This window comes from Aquarana catesbeiana, linkage group LG02 (assembly GCF_042186555.1).
Source record: "Aquarana catesbeiana isolate 2022-GZ linkage group LG02, ASM4218655v1, whole genome shotgun sequence".
Lineage (NCBI taxonomy): Eukaryota > Metazoa > Chordata > Amphibia > Anura > Ranidae > Aquarana > Aquarana catesbeiana.
Genome location: NC_133325.1, coordinates 48,020,215 through 48,041,397, shown reverse-complemented (window position 1 = coordinate 48,041,397; position 21,183 = coordinate 48,020,215). Strand labels below are relative to the sequence as shown.

At 43.1% G+C, this 21,183-nt stretch overlaps 1 protein-coding gene across 3 annotated transcripts in view; it reads right to left on the bottom strand.

Moving 5' to 3' along the window:
* The window catches only part of GDPD4 (glycerophosphodiester phosphodiesterase domain containing 4), a 144,294-nt gene that overhangs the window by 22,860 nt on the left and 100,251 nt on the right, over window positions 1-21,183 (bottom strand). For all 3 annotated transcript variants that reach the window (XM_073612848.1, XM_073612850.1, XM_073612849.1), the window contains exons 11-12: window positions 18,935-19,159; window positions 13,406-13,563 (exon numbers count right to left, since the gene is read on the bottom strand). In XM_073612848.1, the coding sequence (XP_073468949.1) occupies window positions 13,406-13,563; window positions 18,935-19,159 (383 nt within the window). The remainder of the gene's footprint in view (window positions 1-13,405; window positions 13,564-18,934; window positions 19,160-21,183) is intronic.

The following is a 21,183-nucleotide window of genomic DNA, read 5'->3' as shown; positions in this document are numbered from 1 at the left end:
CCTTAATTCTAAGCGGTATGTGTGGAGAAAACCAGGCACTGCTCATCACCTGTCCAATACAGTCCCAACAGTGAAGCATGGTGGTGGCAGCATCATGCTGTGGGGGTGTTTTTCAGCTGCAGGGACAGGACGACTGGTTGCAATTGAGGGAAAGATGAATGCGGCCAAGTACAGGGATATCCTGGACGAAAACCTTCTCCAGAGTGCTCAGGACCTCAGACTGGGCCGAAGGTTTACCTTCCAACAAGACAATGACCTTAAGCACACAGCTAAAATAATGAAGGAGTGGCTTCACAACAACTCTGTGACTGTTCTTCAGCTCTGCAGTGCTCATTGGCCCTCTTATGACTCATCCTCCCCTCTCTTCCTGGCAAACTCTCACGAGAGTGAGAGAGAGGGCTATGTATGATGTCATAAGCCTAGGCTTTTTACCAGGCAAGAAACAGGAAGTGGGCTGTATAAGGGATTTACTGGCAGAAAAAAAATGTTTTACTATCCAAAGTTAAAACAACAACAAGGGCAGAAGATTTAATAGATGGAAAGATGAAAAAATGATCCACTTTAACCACTTGCTGACCAGCCGCCGTCATTTTACTGCGGCATGTCGGCACATTCCCACGAACCTTTGTAGCTTTAAGCGGTGATAGCAGGCGCACACTACAGGGGTGCTGATGCGTGTGGCCGCCGGTCACGATCACGGCACGAGAGCCAGAACAGGGACGTGTGTGTGTAAACGCGCAAATTCCTGTTCTGTGAGGAGAGGAGAGACGGATCGTGTTTTCCTAATAGCTAGGAACAGCGATCTGTCATCTCCTCTAGTCAGTCCCCTCCTCCTACAGTTAGAACACACACACCAGGGAACACAGTTAACCCCTTGATCGCCCCCTAGATTAACCTCTTCTCTGCCAGTGACATTTACACAGTAATCAGTTCATTTTTATAGCACTTTAGCTGTATAATTGTCAATGGTCCCAAAAATGTGTCCGCCATAATGTCGCAGTCCCGAAAAAAATCGCAGATCGCTGCCATTACTAGTAAAAAAAAAAAAATAATAATAATAAAAATGCCACAAATCTATTCCCTATTTTGTAGACACTATAACTTTTGCGCAAACCAATCAATATACGCTTATTGTGATTTTTAGTACCAAACATATGTAGAAGAATAGATATCGGCCTAAACTGAGAAAAAATTCGCTTTTTTTTTTAAAAAATGTGGGATATTTATTATAGCAAAAAGTACAAAATATTAAGTTTTTTCAAAATTGTTGCTCTTTTTTATTTAGTGCAAAGAATAAAAACTGCAGAGGTGATCAAATACCACCAAAAGAAAGCTCTATCTGTGGGAAAAAAAGGACGTCAATTTTGTTTGGGTGCAACGTCGCACGACCGTGCAATTGTCAGTTAAAGCGACGCAGTGCCGAATCTCAAAAAATGGCCTGGTCATTCAGCAGCCAAATCTTCTGGGGCTGAAGTGGTTAAATAGTTTATCTCATCCTTGAAAACTTCTACATTTTGCTGGAGAGCTTTTTCTTTTGAAAAGCAACTTACTGGCTGGATCACCAGATAATAACCGACTTACTGGCTGGATCACCAGATAATAACCGACTTACTGGCTGAATCACCAGATAATAACCTACTTACTGTTTGAATCACCAGATAATAACCAACTTACTGGCTGAATCACCAGATAATAACCGACTTACTGGTTGAATCACCAGATAACAACTGACTTACTGGCTGAATCACCAGATAATAACCAACTTACTGGTTGAATCACCAGATAATAACCGACTTACTGGTTGAATCACCAGATAATAACCAACTTACTGGTTGAATCACCAGATAATAACCGACTTACTGGTTGAATCACCAGATAATAACCAACTTACTGGTTGAATCACCAGATAATAACCAACTTACTGGTTGAATCACCAGATAATAACCGACTTACTGGTTGAATCACCAGATAATAACCAACTTACTGGCTGAATCACCAGATAACAACTGACTTACTTGCTGGATCACCAGATAACAACTGACTTACTGGCTAGATCACCAGATAACAACTGACTTACTGGCTGGATCACCAGATAACAACTGACTTACTGGCTGGATCACCAGATAATAACCGACTTACTGGCTGAATCGCTAGATAACAACTGACTTACTTGCTGGATCACCAGATAACAACTGACTTACTGGCTAGATCACAAGATAACAACTGACTTACTGGCTGGATCACCAGATAACAACTGACTTACTGGCTGGATCACCAGATAACAACTGACTTACTGGCTGGATCCCCAGATACAAATAAAAGAAAGAAAAGCCTAAAAAAGAAAATAAATGCAGCCATCACATCTAAGAATTGGTAATCTGCAATATAATAAATGTTTGCTTTTGGGTTTAATCCCACTTTAAAGTGATTAAATCTCTCTAATACTTTAACATTGGGTACATGTGCCTTTTATTTATTTCCAGGGATAAGATGAAAGCACAGAGGTCTTATTTGTAGGCAGTAATGGATCCTCTTCCAGCCGTCAGGGTCGGAGCCCACACACATCTCAATGGAGCGTGTAGCTGACTGATCGCCCACATGCACCTGGCTCTGAAGATGTCCTATTATGTGTCCTATTCTCCGGCGCTGTCACCGCTCTCAGGATCCGCTCCAGCAGATGCTGCCGCAATAAATTATACATTATCTGGTGGCAAGCAAATCCCTAAATCTGGAAGGAACTGATCATTACACGCTGCGGGAAGTTAGCGCTGCTTTTGTTACCTAGGTGCCGGGAATGGCTCGTGCCGATGGATTAAAGAAAATCTGTCAAGAAATAAAGAAATAACAAGCTCAGAGGCTTTCCTCTTCACCGCCGCTAATCTTTTTATTGAATCGGTTGCCTGGAACATGTGTGAGCGGGAACCCGACCTGCATACTGTTCTAGGTCTATAATGTATTTACTGACAAGTGTAAAAGGCATACCCCCCCACCTTCTGAGATCACAGCCAAGAACACCTTTTAGCAGTAGTGTACCAACAGGGCGGGGGTCTGCTTCTGGGTGCCACGCATTGGGGGGTGTCAGGCCGGCGCTCCATCAGATTTGCAAACCCGTCAGATTTCGTAACGGAAGTGACGTTCCGTCACGGCCATCTTGTTACACACCGCAGTCAGCCGCAGCAAGCCTACAGTCGCCATGCGGACATAGTTACATAGTAGGTGAGGTTTAAAAAAAGACACAAGTCCAACCTATGTGTGTGATTATATGTCAGTATTACATTGTATATCCCTGTATGTTGTGGTCGTTCAGGTGCTTATCTAATAAGTTTTTTAAATTATCGATGCCCCCCCTGAGACCACCGCCTGTGGAAGGGAATTCCACATCCTAACCACTCTAATGCGCCGTACACACAATCGCACATTCCGGCAACAAAATCCTGGATTTATTTCCGACGGATGTTGGCTCAAACTTGTCTTGCATACACACGGTCGCACAAACGTTGTCGGAAATTCCTATCGCCAAGAACGCGGTGACGTACAACACGTACAACAAGCCGAGAAAAAGTTGAATAGCCAGTGCGGCTCTTCTGCTTGATTCCGAGCACGCGTGGAATTTTGTGCGTTAGAATTGTGTACACACGCCCGAAATTTGAGAACCAGCTCTCAAACATTTGTTGTCGGAAATTCCGAGAGCAAATGTCCGATGGAGCATACACACGGTCGGAATTTCCGACAACAAGCTCACATCGAACATTTGTTGTCGGAAATTCTGACCGTGTGTACGCGGCATTACAGTAAAGAACCCTCTTTGAAGTTTAAGTTTTAACCGCTTTTCTTCCAGTTTTAGTGAATGGCCGCGTGACTTATTAAACTCTCTTTCGCGGAAAAGTTTTATCCCTATTGTGGGGTCACCAGTACGGTATTTGTAAATTGAAATCATATCCCCTCTCAAGCGTCTCTTCTCCAGAGAGAATAAGTTCAGTGCTCGCAACCTTTCCTCATAACTAAGATCCTCCAGTCCCTTTATTAGCTTTGTTGCCCTTCTTTGTACTCGCTCCATTTCCAGTACATCCTTCCTGAGGACTGGTGCCCAGAACTGGACAGCATACTCCAGGAGCGGCCGGACCAGAGTCTTGTAGAGTGGGAGAATTATCGTTTTATCTCTGGAGTTAATCTCCTTTTTAATGCCAATATTCTGTTTGCTTTATTAGCAGCAGCTTGGCTTTGCATGCCATTGCTGATGTTAGGCTAACTGGTCTGTAAATCCCAGGGATGTAATTTGGTCCTTTTTTAAATATTGGTGGCTTTTCTCCAATCAGCTGATACCATTCCAGTCAGGAGACTGTTTGTAAAAATTAGGAACAATGATCTGGCAATTACTTGACTGAGTTCCTTAAGGACCCTTTGGTGCAAGCCATCTGGTCCTGGTGACTTATTATTGTTAAGTTTTTCAAATCGAATTCTAATTCTGTCCTATGTTAGCCATGGAGGTGCTTCCTGTGACATGTCTTTGGTTACTAAAGCCCCCCGATTCCCTCATGAAGACTGAGGAGAAGAATAAATTCAATACCTTCGCCATCTCCCCATCCTTGGTAACCAGATTCCCTTCATTATTATTATTATACAGGATTTATATAGCGCCAACAGTTTACGCAGCGCTTTATAATATAAAAGGGAGACAATACAGTTATAATACAATAAAATACAAGAGGAATAAGAGGGCCCTGCTCAGAAGAGCTTACAATCTAATAGGGTGGGGCAGGTGGTACAAAAGGTTGTAACTGTGGGGAATTAGCTGTTGGAAGTGGTAGGAGATTAGTTGGAGACGTGATAGGCTTCCCTGAAGAGATGAGTTTTCAGGGCTCGTCTGAAGGTAGCAAGAGTAGGGGATAGCCGGATAGATGGAAGATCAGACAGCATTAAAACTGGTTAGGACATTTTTCCCTCGCTTTTCTCTTTATCTATTTACACTGCACACAGGACAGGTGAGCACACTGATGAATAGACTTCTGGAAGACGTTGCAAGAGCGTGGGATCCTGATGATTTGCAGCTGTTTCTGGAGAGCTCTTAGTGCCAGAATCCTGTGTGCTCTGCATAATTTGTTTGTTTTTATATTGCCTTTCAGGTTTTAGACTGGTCAGGCTTGGATCTTTACAGACTTTTTAACCATTTATTGTCTTACTAACTGTGCTTGGAAAATAGACTGTTAATAAGCCAGAAACTGCAGTCTTTGAGCTCCTGTATCATGTCCGCAGTCTGACCATCTCCTGTAGTATGTCTGCAATCTGACCATCTCCTGTATCATGTCCACAGTCTGACCATCTCCTGTATCATGTCCGCAGTCTGACCATCTCTTGTATCATGTCTGTAGTCTCTGACCATCTCTTGTATCATGTCTGCAGTCTCTGTCCATCTCCTGTATCATGTCCACAGTCTGACCATCTCCTGTATCATGTCCGCAGTCTGACCATCTCCTGTATCATGTCCGCAGTCTGACCATCTCCTGTAGTATGTCCACAGTCTGACCATCTCTTGTATCATGTCTGCAGTCTCTGACCATCTCTTGTATCATGTCTGCAGTCTCTGACCATCTCTTGTATCATGTCTGCAGCCTCTGACCGTCTCTTGTATCACGTCTGCAGTCTCTGACCATCTCCTGTATCATGCCTCACACTCTGACCATCTCCTGTATTATATACAGTGGGGACGAAAAGTATTCAGACCCCCTTAAATTTTTCACTCTTTGTTATATTGCAGCCATTTGCTAAAATCATTTAAGTTCATTTTTTTCCTCATTAATGTACACACAGCACCCCATATTGTCAGAAAAACACAGAATTGTTGACATTTTTGCAGATTTATTAAAAAAAAACACTGAAATATCACATGGTCCTAAGTATTCAGACCCTTTGCTGTGACACTCATATATTTAACTCAGGTGCTGTCCATTTCTTCTGATCATCCTTGAGATGGCTCTACACCTTCATTTGAGTCCAGCTGTGTTTGATTATACTGATTGGACTTAATTAGGAAAGCCACACACCTGTCTATATAAGACTTTACAGCTCACAGTGCATATCAGAGCAAATGAGAATCATGAGGTCACTGCCTGAAAAGCTCAGAGACAGAAATGTGGCAAGGCACAGATCTGGCCGAGGTTACAAAAAAATTTCTGCTGCCCTTAAGGTTCCTAAGAGCACAGTGGCCTCCATAATCCTTAAATGGAAGACGTTTGGGATGACCAGAACCCTTCCTAGAGCTGGTCGTTCCGGCCAAACTGAGCTATCGGGGGAGAAGAGCCTTGGTGAGAGAGGTAAAGAAGAACCCAAAGATCACTGTGGCTGAGCTCCAGAGATGCAGTCGGAAGATAGGAGAAAGTTGTAGAAAGTCAACCATCTCTGCAGCCCTCCACCAGTCGGGGCCTTATGGCAGAGTGGCCCGACGGAAGCCTCTCCTCAGTGCAAGACACTGCAAGTGCAAGTGCAAGAAAGCCTGCATGGAGTTTGCTAAAAAAACACCTGAAGGACTCCAAGATGGTGAAAAATAAGATTCTTTGGTCTGATGATTCTTTGGTCTGATGAGACCAAGATAGAACTTTTTGGCCTTAATTCTAAGCGGTATGTGTGGAGAAAACCAGGCACTGCTCATCACCTTTCCAATACAGTCCCAACAGTGAAGCATGGTGGTGGCAGCATCATGCTGTGGGGGTGTTTTTCAGCTGCAGGGACAGGATGACTGGCTGCAATCGAGGGAAAGATCAATGCGGCCAAGTACAGGGATATCCTGGACGAAAACCTTCTCCAGAGTGCTCAGGACCTCAGACTGGGCCGAAGGTTTACCTTCCAACAAGACAATGACCCTAAGCACACAGCTAAAATAACGAAGGAGTGGCTTCACAACAACTCCGTGACTGTTCTTGAATGGCCCAGCCAGAGCCCTGACTTAAACCCAATTGAGCATCTCTGGAGAGACCTAAAAATGGCTGTCCACCAACGTTTACCATCCAACCTGACAGAACTGGAGAGGATCTGCAAAGAGGAATGGCAGAGGATCCCCAAATCCAGGTGTGAAAAACTTGCTGCATCTTTCCCAAAAAGACTCATGGCTGTATTAGATCAAAAGGGGCTTCTACTAAATACTGAGCAAAGGGTCTGAATACTTAGGACCATGTGATATTTCAGTTTTTATTTTTTAATAAATCTGCAAAAATGTCAACAATTCTGTTTTTCTGTCAATATGGGGTGCTGTGTGTACATTAATGAGGAAAAAAAATGAACTTAAATGATTTTAGCAAATAGCTGCAATATAACAAAGAGTGAAAAATTTAAGGGGGTCTGAATACTTTCCGTCCCCACTGTATATATAGTGGCATTGGTGAACATGCCACGTAGTTTAGACCGGTCGCATACTATCTCCTTATTGGGTTCTCTGGGGTTGCAAATAGGACTTGTTTACTATACTTACCTCAGGTTTAGGTGCTTTAGTCAACCTACCACTAATGCCCCCTCTGGAATATGTTCCGGGCTGACTATCTCTACCTCTGGACCCCCCCCCCCCCCATCGCCAAGTTTAAAAGCCCCTTCTCAGCAGATCTGCACCTTCCTCATTTAGGTGCACACCATCCCTTCTATAGAGCTGGTAACGGACTGAGAAGTCGCCCCAGTTCTCCAGGAACCTAAAACCCTCCTTTATACACCAGCTCTTCAGCCACCTGTTTACTTCCCTAATCTCCCTCTGCCTTTCTGGTGTGGCTCGAGGTACCGGTAGTATTTCTGAGAATAATACCTTGGTGGTCCTTTTCCTCAATTTAGCTCCTAAGTCCCTAAAATCATTTTTTAGGACATTCCGCCTACCTCTGACTTTGTCATTGGTGCCCCTCCCAGTAATCTGTCCACCAGATCCGTGATGTGCCGAACTCGAGCGCCCGGTAATTCAACATCAAGTCTGACAGACTTCTAAAGCCTTGTACACACGATCCGATTGTTGGCAGGGGATTGTCTGTTGGCAGACTGTTGAATCAATGCTCACCAAACACGAAATTAGCAGAAGGGGCCCAAAGGGTGACGCTCAAGAGCTGAAATTCCTCGAAGCACGTCACTACGTTTTGTGTTTGTTGGCCGACAATTGTGTACCATTAGTATGCAAGACAAGTTCCAGGCACACGCCCTTTGGACAAAAATCAGACGCTCGGTTGGCCAACAATCGGATCATGTGTACGAGGCTTTAATCCTGTATTTCATGATATAAACTCAGTTTAGTAGTAAAAACAAGTGTGAAATGCAAGACTTTAGTGGGTGTAAAAAGATGGCCGCTTGGCGACTTCAGACTATAGGCTTACTGCGGCTGAGTGCGGGGTATACCAAGATGGCCGTGACGGAACGTCAATTCTGTTACAAGATTTAACGGGTCGCCTAATCTGATGGAACAACCTGGCGCCGCTTATTCACTGGTTCTGCTTCCCTTTTCGAGCACAGGGAGTTTTGACCTCTAGTAGCGTTCTCCGCAAATATGGCGGCGGCCCGCAGAGGGCAAATGACGCATACGGCAGCAGGAAGTGCCCGCTGGAACGCATTTCTGGCCCCATTTCCTGGTCCCTGTGGTTGGCGTGCGTTCCACATTGCAGAACCACACTTTTCTTCATGCTTTTGCACCGCAGAAGAGTTTACATCCTGATTTCACTGTCGCCAAGCGCATCATATCACACCTTCTTGTCCTGCAAACAAGCACCCCCCGTGGTAAGTGTGCGCACAGCTGTATTTCACTTGGAATTTTGCCAGCTTGGGGGTGCCAGATATAGGATCTGCCCCAGGTGGCAAATACTCTAGGTATGCCCCTGTCTTTTAGTACATAGCATGCAAGCACAGAACGTGCCACTTCCACCCCCCATTACAGCAGATGTCACCGTGTTTTTAACGGAAACACGCACTGAGCGCAGCATCTGCTACAACAAATTTGACCCTTTTGCGTTTTTTTGCACACTTGCTTACAGGGTGGATTTGATTTAAATCACTAGTAAAAAGGCTTGATTTAAATCATGATTTTTAAAGAGTAAATGTCATCTCTGTCCCGCAGTGGCTCCTCCTCTGACCCGCTGTTGGCTCACAACAGTCTCATTCACTTTAATGGGATGGCTGGTGATGCGGCAGTGACACACCAAGGGGAGGGATGTGGCGGCAGCAGGTGAGTGAATGCCCGCTAACAGGCACTGCCATGATGGATCTGAAATGACAGGTGCTCTTTAAAGGTAAGGAATTATTCTTGCTGGTAGTTAGAATCTTTAATATTTGCAAACAAAATGAAGGTTTCCTATTTAGAATAATAAGCGGTCAGGTTAGTAAAACCGATTCAATCATACAGTTTGTGGTGTACATAGATTTGCAAAACAATGGGATAAAGGAATATTCCTGAACTTTGTTTTATCTCCTGGTTACTGTGAAATTGTGTGAATGCATCAATGCAGCGCATGTTATCTCAGCTTGCAGAGCTTGTATTCATTGAATGAGTTTACCAAAAATGAAAATATTGAAGATTGTACAGCCTCATGCTACATAACTAAGCTCCATTTCATGCTGAATAAACTAAATTATTATTGTATCTTAAATAGAAGACTATCTTTAGATTTAGATTTTTACTCCAAAAGCATATTATTAAAATAAATTTGATAAAAATAAAAAAAATCTGATTGAAATAAAAAAAAATCTGATTTAAATTTAAAAAAAAATCTGATTTAACCACTTCAGATTTATTTTGTTGTTTTTTTAAATCATTGATTTTTATCCACCCTGCTTGCTTAGGCCTGAAGATTACATACCCCCCCCCCCCCCCCCAAAAAAAAAAACCCATGATATATTTTCTGAAAGCAGACACCCTGAGCTAGCGAATAAAATAGTGATAGTTCCTAGTTTTTTTTAGGTGACATGAAATTACCGTAGAGCTATAGGAAAAGCAAAATTTCAGTAAACAAAACACAGTAAAGTTAATTATAGGGCACACAAATGCAATAAATTACCCAATTTTTTGGTAAAATATAAAAGATGAGATTGCACCGAGTAAACAGATACCCAACACGTCAAACCTTAAAGTTGCTTGCATTTCCACAGGCAACACTTTAAAAGCTCCCCTCCTTAACAACCGATAATTGCCGGCATTCTTTTCTTTACAGTTCAGCTCTGTTATCGGGGAAATCCCGCTGACAGCTGAAAGAAACTGAGCCAGAAGGTATTGGTTTCGGGTTTTGGTGCATTTGCACAAGTACCGATACGATGCCCTCTCCGGTTGTAATGCTCTCTGAGCGCTCCGCTATGACTTATACAGGCGGTGACCCCGCCCCCTTAAGACATAACAGTCCCTGGGCATGCTGGGACTATGACGTTCTAAGGGGGCGTGGTCACCGGGTGATGTTGAGAGAGCGTTGTGTCAACATCAGAAGAAGAGAAGAGTGAAGAAGGCAGAAGTCCGGGCCACCGCTAGCAAAAGAGCGTCAGAAGATAGCGGAGGAGCCGGCAGAAGAGGTCAAACACTGGGAGAAGAGACCGGAGAGACCCCCGAAGTCGGAAGAAGACCCCCGAAGTCAGAAGAAGACCCCCCCGGAGCTGTCTAATAAATTACTTTAAAAACCTGTGTAGTGTGTTTTTTTATTGACACTTTTTCCCCCAGGTGAATGGGTAGGGGTACGATGTACTCCATACTCATTCACATAGGGTGGGGGGCCGGGATCTCGGGGCCCCCTTATTAAAGGGGGCTCCCGGATTCCGATAAGCCCCCCACCCGCAGACCCCAACAACCGACGGCCAGGGTTGTCGGGAAGAGGCCCTTGCCCTCATCAACATGGGGACAAGGTGCTTTGGGGTGGGGGGGCCCGTGGGGCGCCCCCCTTCCCCAAAGCACCCACCCCCCCATGTTGAGGGCATGCGGCCTGGTACGGCTCGGGGGGGGGGGGTGCTTGCTCATCCCCACCCCCTTTCCTGACCGGCCAGGCTGCGTGCTCGGATAGGGGTCTGGTATGGATTTTGGAGGGCACCCCACGCCGTTTTTTCTGCGTAGGGGCGGGTCCCCTTACAATCCATACCAGACCTAAGGGCTTGGTATGTCCCGCGATGGGGCTTGCAAGGTGTCAATCTCGCCAATAAAAGCGGCGAGATTGACTTCCCTTTCTAGTCCCGTCGTACCCGAGTCACGTTCAAAATGCCAGAAAGCCCGGTGGAAGTCCGCCGGAAGTCCATCAGAAAGACCGTCGGACCTAGTTTCCCAGAAGCGTGTGTACGCTGCATAAGAGTCTGTTTCAATGGGATTTGGGCTGCTTTTGAGGCTTCTGGGATCCTTTTGAATTCATCGATAGGTGAATCTGAGCTGCTTTTGCTATAGACTTGTATTGGGAGAGAAGCAGTTCTGAAAAAGCCTTGCGGCTTCACTGCCCGTTTCTTACTGCACATGCGCGAGTCACGCAGCGCTTTGTGAATGGCCCTGTGGTTTTCTGGGACACACACATGTCCCAGAAGACAACGGGGCAGCTCCCCAAAGAGGAGGAAATGAAGGAGCAGCGCCGCGGAATAGGAAGAGGCAGATTAGGAAGACTGCCTAGCAACAGGCATTTCTAGTAAGTACATTTTTTTTTTTTTCAAATTTTTTTTATACTTTTTTTTTGTATAATGTTAATGTAATTTTTAATTTAAGGGTGGACCTCCGCTTTAAATATCCATAAATGAAAAAAATATTATTTATTATTTTTTATAAATACTATAAAATATAATATTATCATAAATAATAAAATAAAAATGTATATAAGTGAAATAAATATAATAAATTATATAATATAATAACATCCTAAATAATAAAGTAATGATATAAGGGAAATAAATATCTTGCGATATTGCGAGTAATGCGGTTATTGAGCGTTTCGCAATACGAGCTATTATTTTTATAGAAAATCTTGACTTGGTTTGCGAGCGTTGCCTCGTAAAATGAGCAGGATACAAGCCTCTGCGGTGTGTAGTACCGCATTTGGTCAGAGGTGCGGGGGGGGGGGCGCCGGTGACACTCGGAGACGCTCCAATGCACGGAACGGAGTGTTTCCGAGCCTCTCCGAGTGTTTCTGAGTGCATCCGAGTGGCTCTGAGCGGTTTCCGAGTGTTTCCAAGTATCTCCGGCACCCCCCCACCTCTGGTCACACGCGCTGATGCATGCAATAAAAGTCATTGTGGAATTAATTATCTTAGTTTCCACTGACTTCTATAGGGAAACTTGCTTTGATATACGAGTGCTTTGGATTACAGGCATTCTTCTGGAACAAATTATGCTTGTAATCCAAGGTACCACTGTAATGTCATATCTCCAACAATATTAGTATATATAAGTATACTTATATACAATATTAGTAAATATAAGTATAATAAATAATATATTACAATAATAACAAAAAATATATAATATAATAATAAAGCAATATAAATATAATAAATATCATAAAATGAAATATAATACAGTGGAACCTTGGTTTACGAGTAACGCGCATAACGAGCGTCTTGAAAGAAGAGCAACTTTTAAAAAAAAAATTCTGACTCGGTTTGCGAGTGTTGTCTCGCGAAACAAGCAGAATTCAAGCTAATGGGGTGTGCAGTACCGCATTTGGCCAGGGACACTTGGAATGGTTCGGAGCCATTCAGAAATACCCGGAAGCACTCGAGAACACTCGGAAATACGAGCCTTTTCCCGAGTTCAGTCAAGCTGTCCCAGAGTATTTCCGAGGCTATCCGGCGCCCCCCCCCTCCACCTCTGGCCACATGCGGTATTGCATGTAATAGAAGTCAATGCGGAACGAATTATCTTCGTTTCCATTGACTTCTATGGGGAAACTCACTTTGATATGCGAGTGCTTTGGATTACAAGCATTCTCCTGGAACGGATTATGCTCGCAAATCCAAGGTTCCACTGTATAATATTAGATTGTAAGCTCCATAAGCAGGGCCCTCCTCCTATTACTTCTGAATTAAACTGTATGGTAATCGTACTGTCCCCCTTTATATTGTAAAGCGCTGCATAAACTGTTGGCACTATATAAATCCTGTATTATAATAATAATATCATATCAAACAATAGATTATAATAATTTCATAAATAATAAAGCAATATAAATACAATAAATATCATGAAATGTAATATAATATCATATCTAATATAATATAATACATCATATCATAAACAATATTATATTTAGTAATATAATTGAAAAAATATATAATAAATTCAGTTATATAATATAATAATGCAATATAAATTAAATAAATATAATACAATTTTATATAATATACTATTATAAAAAAATAATATAATTAATACTATAAATGAACTAAATATCTCATAAATGAATTCCTATTGATCGGATGGATGTAATGTCATTTGATGAAGTACCTGATATCACTCTGGGACATTTCGCTGTAAGGCAGGTTGAGTTTAACGATGTGATTGCTGACCAGTTCTTCCACGGATGCTTTGGAACCTTGCATCTGCTGAAACCCCGGAGCTACCGACTGTACAAAGGGCCGCATGTCGCTCGCCAGCCACATGACCTGTAAGAGACAGACAAGAAATGGGATGACCACATCCAGGCTCGGGTTATTTTTTTTGGTCCCTGTAACTAGGCAAAAAAAAAAAAAATGACACATTTCTGACTGTTCAGCTCAGAAACCTTTTTTTATTATTTATCTCTCAATTCAAAAGCTGAAGTTTAATTTGCAGAAAGATAAATATCACCGCTCTAGGAAGGTCAATCAGGAACCGACCTCTCCTCCAGGCTGGAAGCCGCAGGTGCTGGCAGTGCTTGTTACAATGACGTTTCGAGAAAAGCCCTGGACAGCCGCATTCAAAAAATGTTCGCCTTTATTGAATAAAAGTCAAAAGAAATACATGCCACAGCAGAACATGCAGGGGAGCTGACGCGTTTCACACTACAAACAGTGCTTAATCATATGATTAAGCACTGTTTGTAGTGTGAAATGCGTCAGCTCCCCTGCATGTTCTGCTGTGGTATGTATTTCTGTTGACTTTTATTCAATAAAGCCGAAAATTATTTGAGTGGTTAAGCACTGTTTGTAGTGTGAAACGCGTCAGCTCCCCTGCATGTTCTGCTGTGGTATGTATTTCTGTTGACTTTTATTCAATAAAGCCGAAAATTATTTGAGTGCGGCTGTCCAGGACTTTTCTCGAAACTTCACTGAAGTTTAATTTGCTTAATATTTTGCTTCCCCCTTCCTAAGCTCATTGACACGTTCGTGAAATCTAAATCCAGTGAATGAAAGGGGCGGGCCACTAAGGCTAGGGAGGAAAGGGCTACGAGATGCTGGATGTCCTCCAGCCAGAAATAAGGTGGGTTCTATCTGACTTGCTGCAGCAGTACAGGTAAGAGAAGCCTGTAAAATTGTGCAAGACCAATATTAGGGCTGGTGTTCAGTTTGAAAGACTTTTATCCTGGCAGGAAGCTCACAAGAGAGATGCTTATCAAAAAATGTAAGAAATTCTAAAGTTTCTTTTTCTGATGTATCTTTTTTCTGTCTCCTCCATGCCTGAAGATGAGGAAAGAAACATCATTTTCATTTCTTTTCTGATGTGCTCTCGGCTGCCACATGTCTACATTGCATGTGCTCTCCACGCTCCCCCAGTGCCTGAAACATGATGCCATCTAGATTTCTGTTCTTTTATTGCTGTTTTCTGACTCCACTTTTATTTCAGCATCTATAATCCACATATATATCAGGCATCTCTCACTTTCCGCAGCCCCCTAACAAGCATTTCCGTTCTTGCCCCCACCAAAGCTTACTACAGCAGCCTGGCTAGTAAAAATCTAGTGGTGGGCAACCCGTGCCTGCACACTTATACTCACCACACAGTTTACAATCCGATTGTACAATCTTCGTTAGATCTACCTACAACTATATAGTGCAAGGGTTTACCTGACTGGAAATAAATTAATTTGATAGATTGGGTTGTGCCCCATCATTGCTGTCAGTGGGAGGAATGGTGCCCCATCATTGGTGCCAGTGGGAGGAATGGTGACCCATCATTGGTGTCAGTGGGAGGAATGGTGCCCCATCATTGGTCTCAGTGGGAGGAATGGTGCCCCATCATTGGTGTCAGTGGGAGGAATGGTGACCCATCATCGGAGTCAGTGGGAGGAATAGTGCCCCATCATTGGTGTCAGTGGGAGGAATGGTGCCCCATCATTGGTGTCAGTGGGAGGAATGGTGCCCCATCATTGGAGTCAGTGGGAGGAATATTGCCCCTTAATTGGTGTCAGTAGGAGGAATGGTGCCCCATCATTGGAGTCAGTGGGAGGAATATTGCCCCTTAATTGGTGTCAGTAGGAGGAATGGTGCCCCATCATTGGTCCCTTTGGAAGGAATAGTGCCCCATCATTGTTGTCAGTAGGAGGAATAGTGTAGAAAAAACACAGGCGCCAATCTAAGTGCAGTATGTGAATGGATTTATTGCACAAATGGAAATAAGTACTCACAAAGGTGAAGTATTGGCAAGCATTGGGTACAAAGGGTGTTCATGGAGAGGGTACATCCATGGGTCTCCTCGCTGATGTCTCAGAGCGGTGGTTGCCGACGCTTCCTGGATCTGGAACGCACAGGGAGCTGGGGGATGACATCACTTCTGGGACACGATAGACCAATAGGCGATGCGTTTACGGAGCATGCGCTCCTTCTTCAGGCCTAACATGTTGATTGTGGGCTTTTATGCACTATCGTCTCTGTCATTGGTGTAAGTGGGAGGAATGGTACCCCATCATTGGTGTCAGTGGGAAGAATAGCATCTTGTCGTTGGTGTCAGTGGGAGGAATAGTGCCCCATTGTTGGTGTCAGTCGGAGGAATGGTGCCCCATCATTGGTGTCAGTAGGAGGAATGGTGCCCCATCATTGGCGTCAGTGGGAGGAATGGTGCCCCATCATTGGTGTCAGTGGGAGGAATAGTGCCCCATCATTGGTATCAGTGGGAGGAATAGTGTCCCATCATTGGTGTCAGTGGGAGGAATAGTGCCCCATCATTGGTATCAGTGGGAGGAATGGTGCCCCATCATTGATATCAGTGGGAGGAATGGTGCCCCATCATTGGTGTCAGTGGGAGGAAAAGTGCCCCATCAATGGTGTCAGTGGGAGGAATGGTGCCCCAAGGGCCAGATACAGGCAAGCAAAGGGCAACATCTGGCCTGTGGGCTGTAGTTTGGAGACCATTGCTAAAGACTTAAATGGGACGTACCAGTAATGGGGGAACTACGTCTCATTCAAGTCTATAGGACATTGTAGGTACAAGTACTTTAATAAGGATAATACGTAGATATACTTTTTTTCTCACATATAAACTATAATATATCATAGTTTATATGTGAGAAAAAAAGTATATTTTAATATTTCTCTTTCCAACACTCAAATACTGTGTTCAATAGGTTTCACATACTGGTTTCATATTTTGAAAGAAAAATATTTTACAAATTCAGAGCAGGAGCACTGTGCCCCATCCGTTATTTTATATATAAAGGGGTCGTGTCTACACTATTTGGCCGAGAGTATGTGGACCCCCTCCAAATGATTGAGTTCAGGTGTTTCCACAGGGAACTGTTGATGACACATCATACACAGACATTGTAGACAGTTATTCCAACTTCCAACCTTGTGGTAACAGTATGGTGAAGGACCTTTTCTGTTCTGGTATGACTGTGTTCCTGTGTACATATCCAGCTCCATAAAGACATGGCTTAATGAGTTTGGTGGGGAGGAGCTAGAGCGTCCTACACAGAGCCCCACCTCAACCCTACTGAACACAACCCTACTTTGGGATGAACTGGGTTGCTGATGGTGAGCCAGGTCTTCTCATCAAGCATCAGTACCTGACCTCACAAATGTTTTTTTGGATAAATGGGCACAAATTCCCACAGACACCCTCCAAAATTTTGTGGACTATCTTCCCCTAAGAGTGGAGTTCACAACAGGAGGCAACCCTAATTTAATGCCCATGGTTTTGGACTGAGATCTTCAACCAGGTCCACAAACCTTTATAGGGAACATAGGAAAGTGACTGCCGAAAAAAGACAGAGTCTGCCCATTTATTTATTTTATACATGTTTGTTTTTGTTTTTTTCGTTAACTTTTTTGTCTGAGTATAGATCTATGTTTGTCCCAAGCATGCTTGAAGGCCATTTACTGTTGACTGTGTCATTACCCGTGCTGGAAGTTTATTCCAACTATCAACTACTCTTTCAATAAAATAATACTTTCTAAGATTCCTCCAGTTAGTTTGAGGTCATGTCTGCGTGTTCTTGATTTTGGTTTCATATTGAAAAAACTGCCCTCCTGAACCTTAATTAGCCCCTTGATGTATTTGAAGGTTTCAGTCATGTTTCCCCTTTCCCTTCTTAACTCATATTAAGTTCTTGAAGTCACTCTCGATATGTTTTATCCACCAGACCTTTCACTATTTTTGTTACCTGTCTCAAAGGGACCTCATTTTAGTAGGGGGTGCCTTGATATTTTGCGTACGTGAGGTTGCGTAGGTTGAGAAATGCTTAGATAGTGTATAGAAATACATGCACATTGATTCATCTATACACACATACACATATGTAGCAATATGGACTACAATTGCAAAGTGTGCCGATGCCCCCATTATTTCTATGTACTGTATTGTCCCTCTAGTGCCCAGCATTGCTAACTAACATCATCGCTGTGAGCCAAACCAAAGGTATTGTGGGATTAGTAGTTCCTCAGACTGGCAAATGCCCCGCATGACTATACGATACACCTGGACTACATATCCCAGGGATCTTTGCTACCATCAGAGAGATTGCTGGGAAGAGCTATAAAAGAAGCCAGAGACCAGCCTCATGCTCTCTTCCTCCTGAGCCTCGCGTGTGATGGACCTCTCTGAAAAGGGAGAGTGAGGTCGCAGTCTACCACGCGGTATACAACATTCCAACCTGGCCGAGAAGGGCCTAACAGTGCTTGCTGTTCATCGGACATCTATCAAGCACCACCTCGACAGTCCGACAAGCCGCTCTTCGTGCTTCGCATCAGATGATCGCGTGGATCTGCCGTAAGGACGCCTCTCCAGGAGCCGCTGTTCAGAAAGGCACTGAATCAGCCTGGTCGTTGGTGAGAGGGCAATTGCCCACCTTTACAACCCTTTCTTGTTGCTTCACTGGGACACTGTGTACAGACAGCTTTACCCTGGGGAAACACTTTACTGCACTTCTATTTGAACACTGTTGATGGACACCTGTCGCATCAACCATCTCAAGAAACACCATTGCCTTGTTACTGCACCTTAGTGGATATAGTTAATTAGCTCCGACTGCCGGTGAAGACCATCAGGCCTGCAACTGGGACATGCTGTCATTACTACTTAAAGGGCCCTCACACCATTCCTGTTTGATTGATCTCCCATTAGGATTAAAAGTTAAGAAGGCCGGCCTGGGTTCCACCTTTAAAAGTCTTGCCAGAATGAATGCCTAACTCTTGCTTATCCTTTCACGTCATCTTCAAGTGGTACTCCCTTGTATATACCTGTCTATAATATACTGTTATTGCCAAATTGTCTTAACTTGTACTATTGTAGAGGAATTCTTCTGCTGAGTCAAGACTGTTATCCAAAGCTCAGTTATGACCTCCTCTTTTCAACAAGATCATCTTTGAGTCATTCCAGTAAACGTTAATAAGATATAAACTCACTTATTTGTCTGACTTATTACTTTAAGGTGGTGCAAAGATGTCTGAACCCAGAGTGTCGGGTGGGTTGGAATGTTCACAGGGTCATGGTGGTACAGATGAGCAGGTAAATCCAAGCAGTCCTCAATGGGGTCATGCTACACATATATACAAAATATTATAGGTACATCATGACTATATTCAAAGTGGAGTTCTGATGGCTTCTCATGATATTTCCTACCAGCTTGGGATCAATAGTAGTCTCATTGAGAATAACGTCCAGCGTCCGATTAATCCAGGAATCCCTGTAGGGGTGATCCTTGGGGGGGCGGTACAGGTCAAAGATCACTGTCTTATTGGCACGTTCTGCGAGCTTCAGGTAGTCACTCAGCTTAGGAATGGATTGGTTCCTGGCGGTCTGCTGGTCTTCATCAGAAAGAGGACCCATCGAGGAAAACGGTGGATTCTGGAGAACACACAAATCATTCAATGAATTAGGAGGTCACTATACCCTAAATAAAAAACACACAATTAAAAAAGCTACTACTAACAGTCAGAGCTACAATAAGTACCTCGAAGGTCCATAACTGCACCACAACCATGCACGTGGATGATTGGGCCTCACCGCCATTCAGGGGTTTTTGCTTTGTGTTAACCCATGGATGTCCAACCTGCGGCCCTCTAGGTGTTGCGGAACTAAAAGTCCCATGAGGCATTGCAAGGCTAACAGTGGCAAGCATGGCTCCCAAAAGCAGAAGCATGACGGGACTTGTAGTTTTGTAACAGCTGCAGGGCCACAGGTTGGACACCTATGTGTTAACCAAAGGCTAAACAGGGTAACACAATGATACCTGGAAATATAAGATTCAGACAATTTGCCATTTTTATTTTGTCAAATGTTTTGTGAAATTTGCTTTGTTTTGGCCCAAATTTTGCCATTTTGGAGAAAAACATTGCAGTCAAGTGGGTAGGCAAAATTAAGGAGGTTTTAAAGGGTTCGATGCACTTTAAATGGCTAGTCCTGTTTTTTTTTCTTGTTTTTTTTTTTTTTTTAGCGTATTTTGTTGTATGACAATTTTTTCACAATAAAAAAGAAAAGGTTGAAAACCAGAAAAAAAATGTAAAGGAACGCTTTGAAAGTGTGAACACAATACAAACATATCCCGAAGGATAAAGGCGGAGTGTTAAATCAGATATGACTTTATTATAGGAGGCATGATCCCTATGACCATACTATAGAATTTTACTTATATGGAGCTTTAATTATGCCTCCAATAGTCAACAAACAAGAATTAAAATATACTTATTATTTATTCCAACATAGTTTAAAGTATGCCTTTCGACTGGGAAAAAACATAAAATATAAAAAAAAACATCATATATGTGAAGAGGTCATTTTATAAACGTCAACCTATCAACAAAACAGTATTAGAAAGTGTAAATAAGGTCGATGGGTGTTGGTCAACGCGTTTCAAATGTTTTGACTGTGTCGAAAAGATATGTTTTAAACTATGTTGAAGTAAATAATATGTATATTTTAACTTTTGTTTGTTGACTATAGGAGGCATATTTAAAGTTCCATACAAGTAAAATTTTTATACAGGTACTCCTGACTTAACAACCAGGTTCCGTTCCAATGACCAGGTCGTTAAACAAATTGGTTGTTGAACGAGGAGTCACAAGTAATCAATATTTTAAGCATTCCTAACGACTCTACTATACTGTATTGTGATAAAAAGGTCTAAACACATAACTCCAGCTCAATAACATTGTTTTAATTTGCATAGGTACAGAACACAAAAACGAAAATTCTGTACTGTACAATACAATGATATACAGCGCGTTGTTCGGGTGGGGGAGCTGGTCGTAAGTCCGAGTGGTCGTTAACCAGGTAAGTCGTTAAACGAGGCGTATCTGTAGTATACTCTATAAAAGTGTGTGTTTTTGTTTCTTTTTTTCCTGTATTTTATTATTATAAATACAGCTGCCGCAGTTTTACTGCGGTAGAATGGCACGGCTGGGCGAAACAACGTTATGTTACAGCACTTCGCCCTGTGGCCACTAGGGGTGAGGCTTGCCCCCGGAGCTGATGCGAGTGCCCGGCGGGCGCGATGACCGCCGGGCTCCCGCGATTGCTCGTGACACAGCGAGAACCGGTTTACACAGATCTCTGAGGGGAGAAGAGACAGATCGTGTGTTCATTCAAAGTATAAACAGCGATCTGTCATCTCCCCTAGACAGTCCCCTCCCCCCTTCAGTTAGAACACACACCAGACACACACACACCCCATAATGTCGCATTCCAGAAAAAAATTGCAGATCGCCGCTATTACTAGTAAAATAAATAAATAAATAAATAAAAATGCTATAAATCTATCCCCTATTTTGTAGACGCTATAACTTTTGCGCAAACCAATCAATATACGCTTATTGCGATTTTTATTACCAAAAATATGTAGAAGAATACATATCGGCCTAAACTGAGAAAAA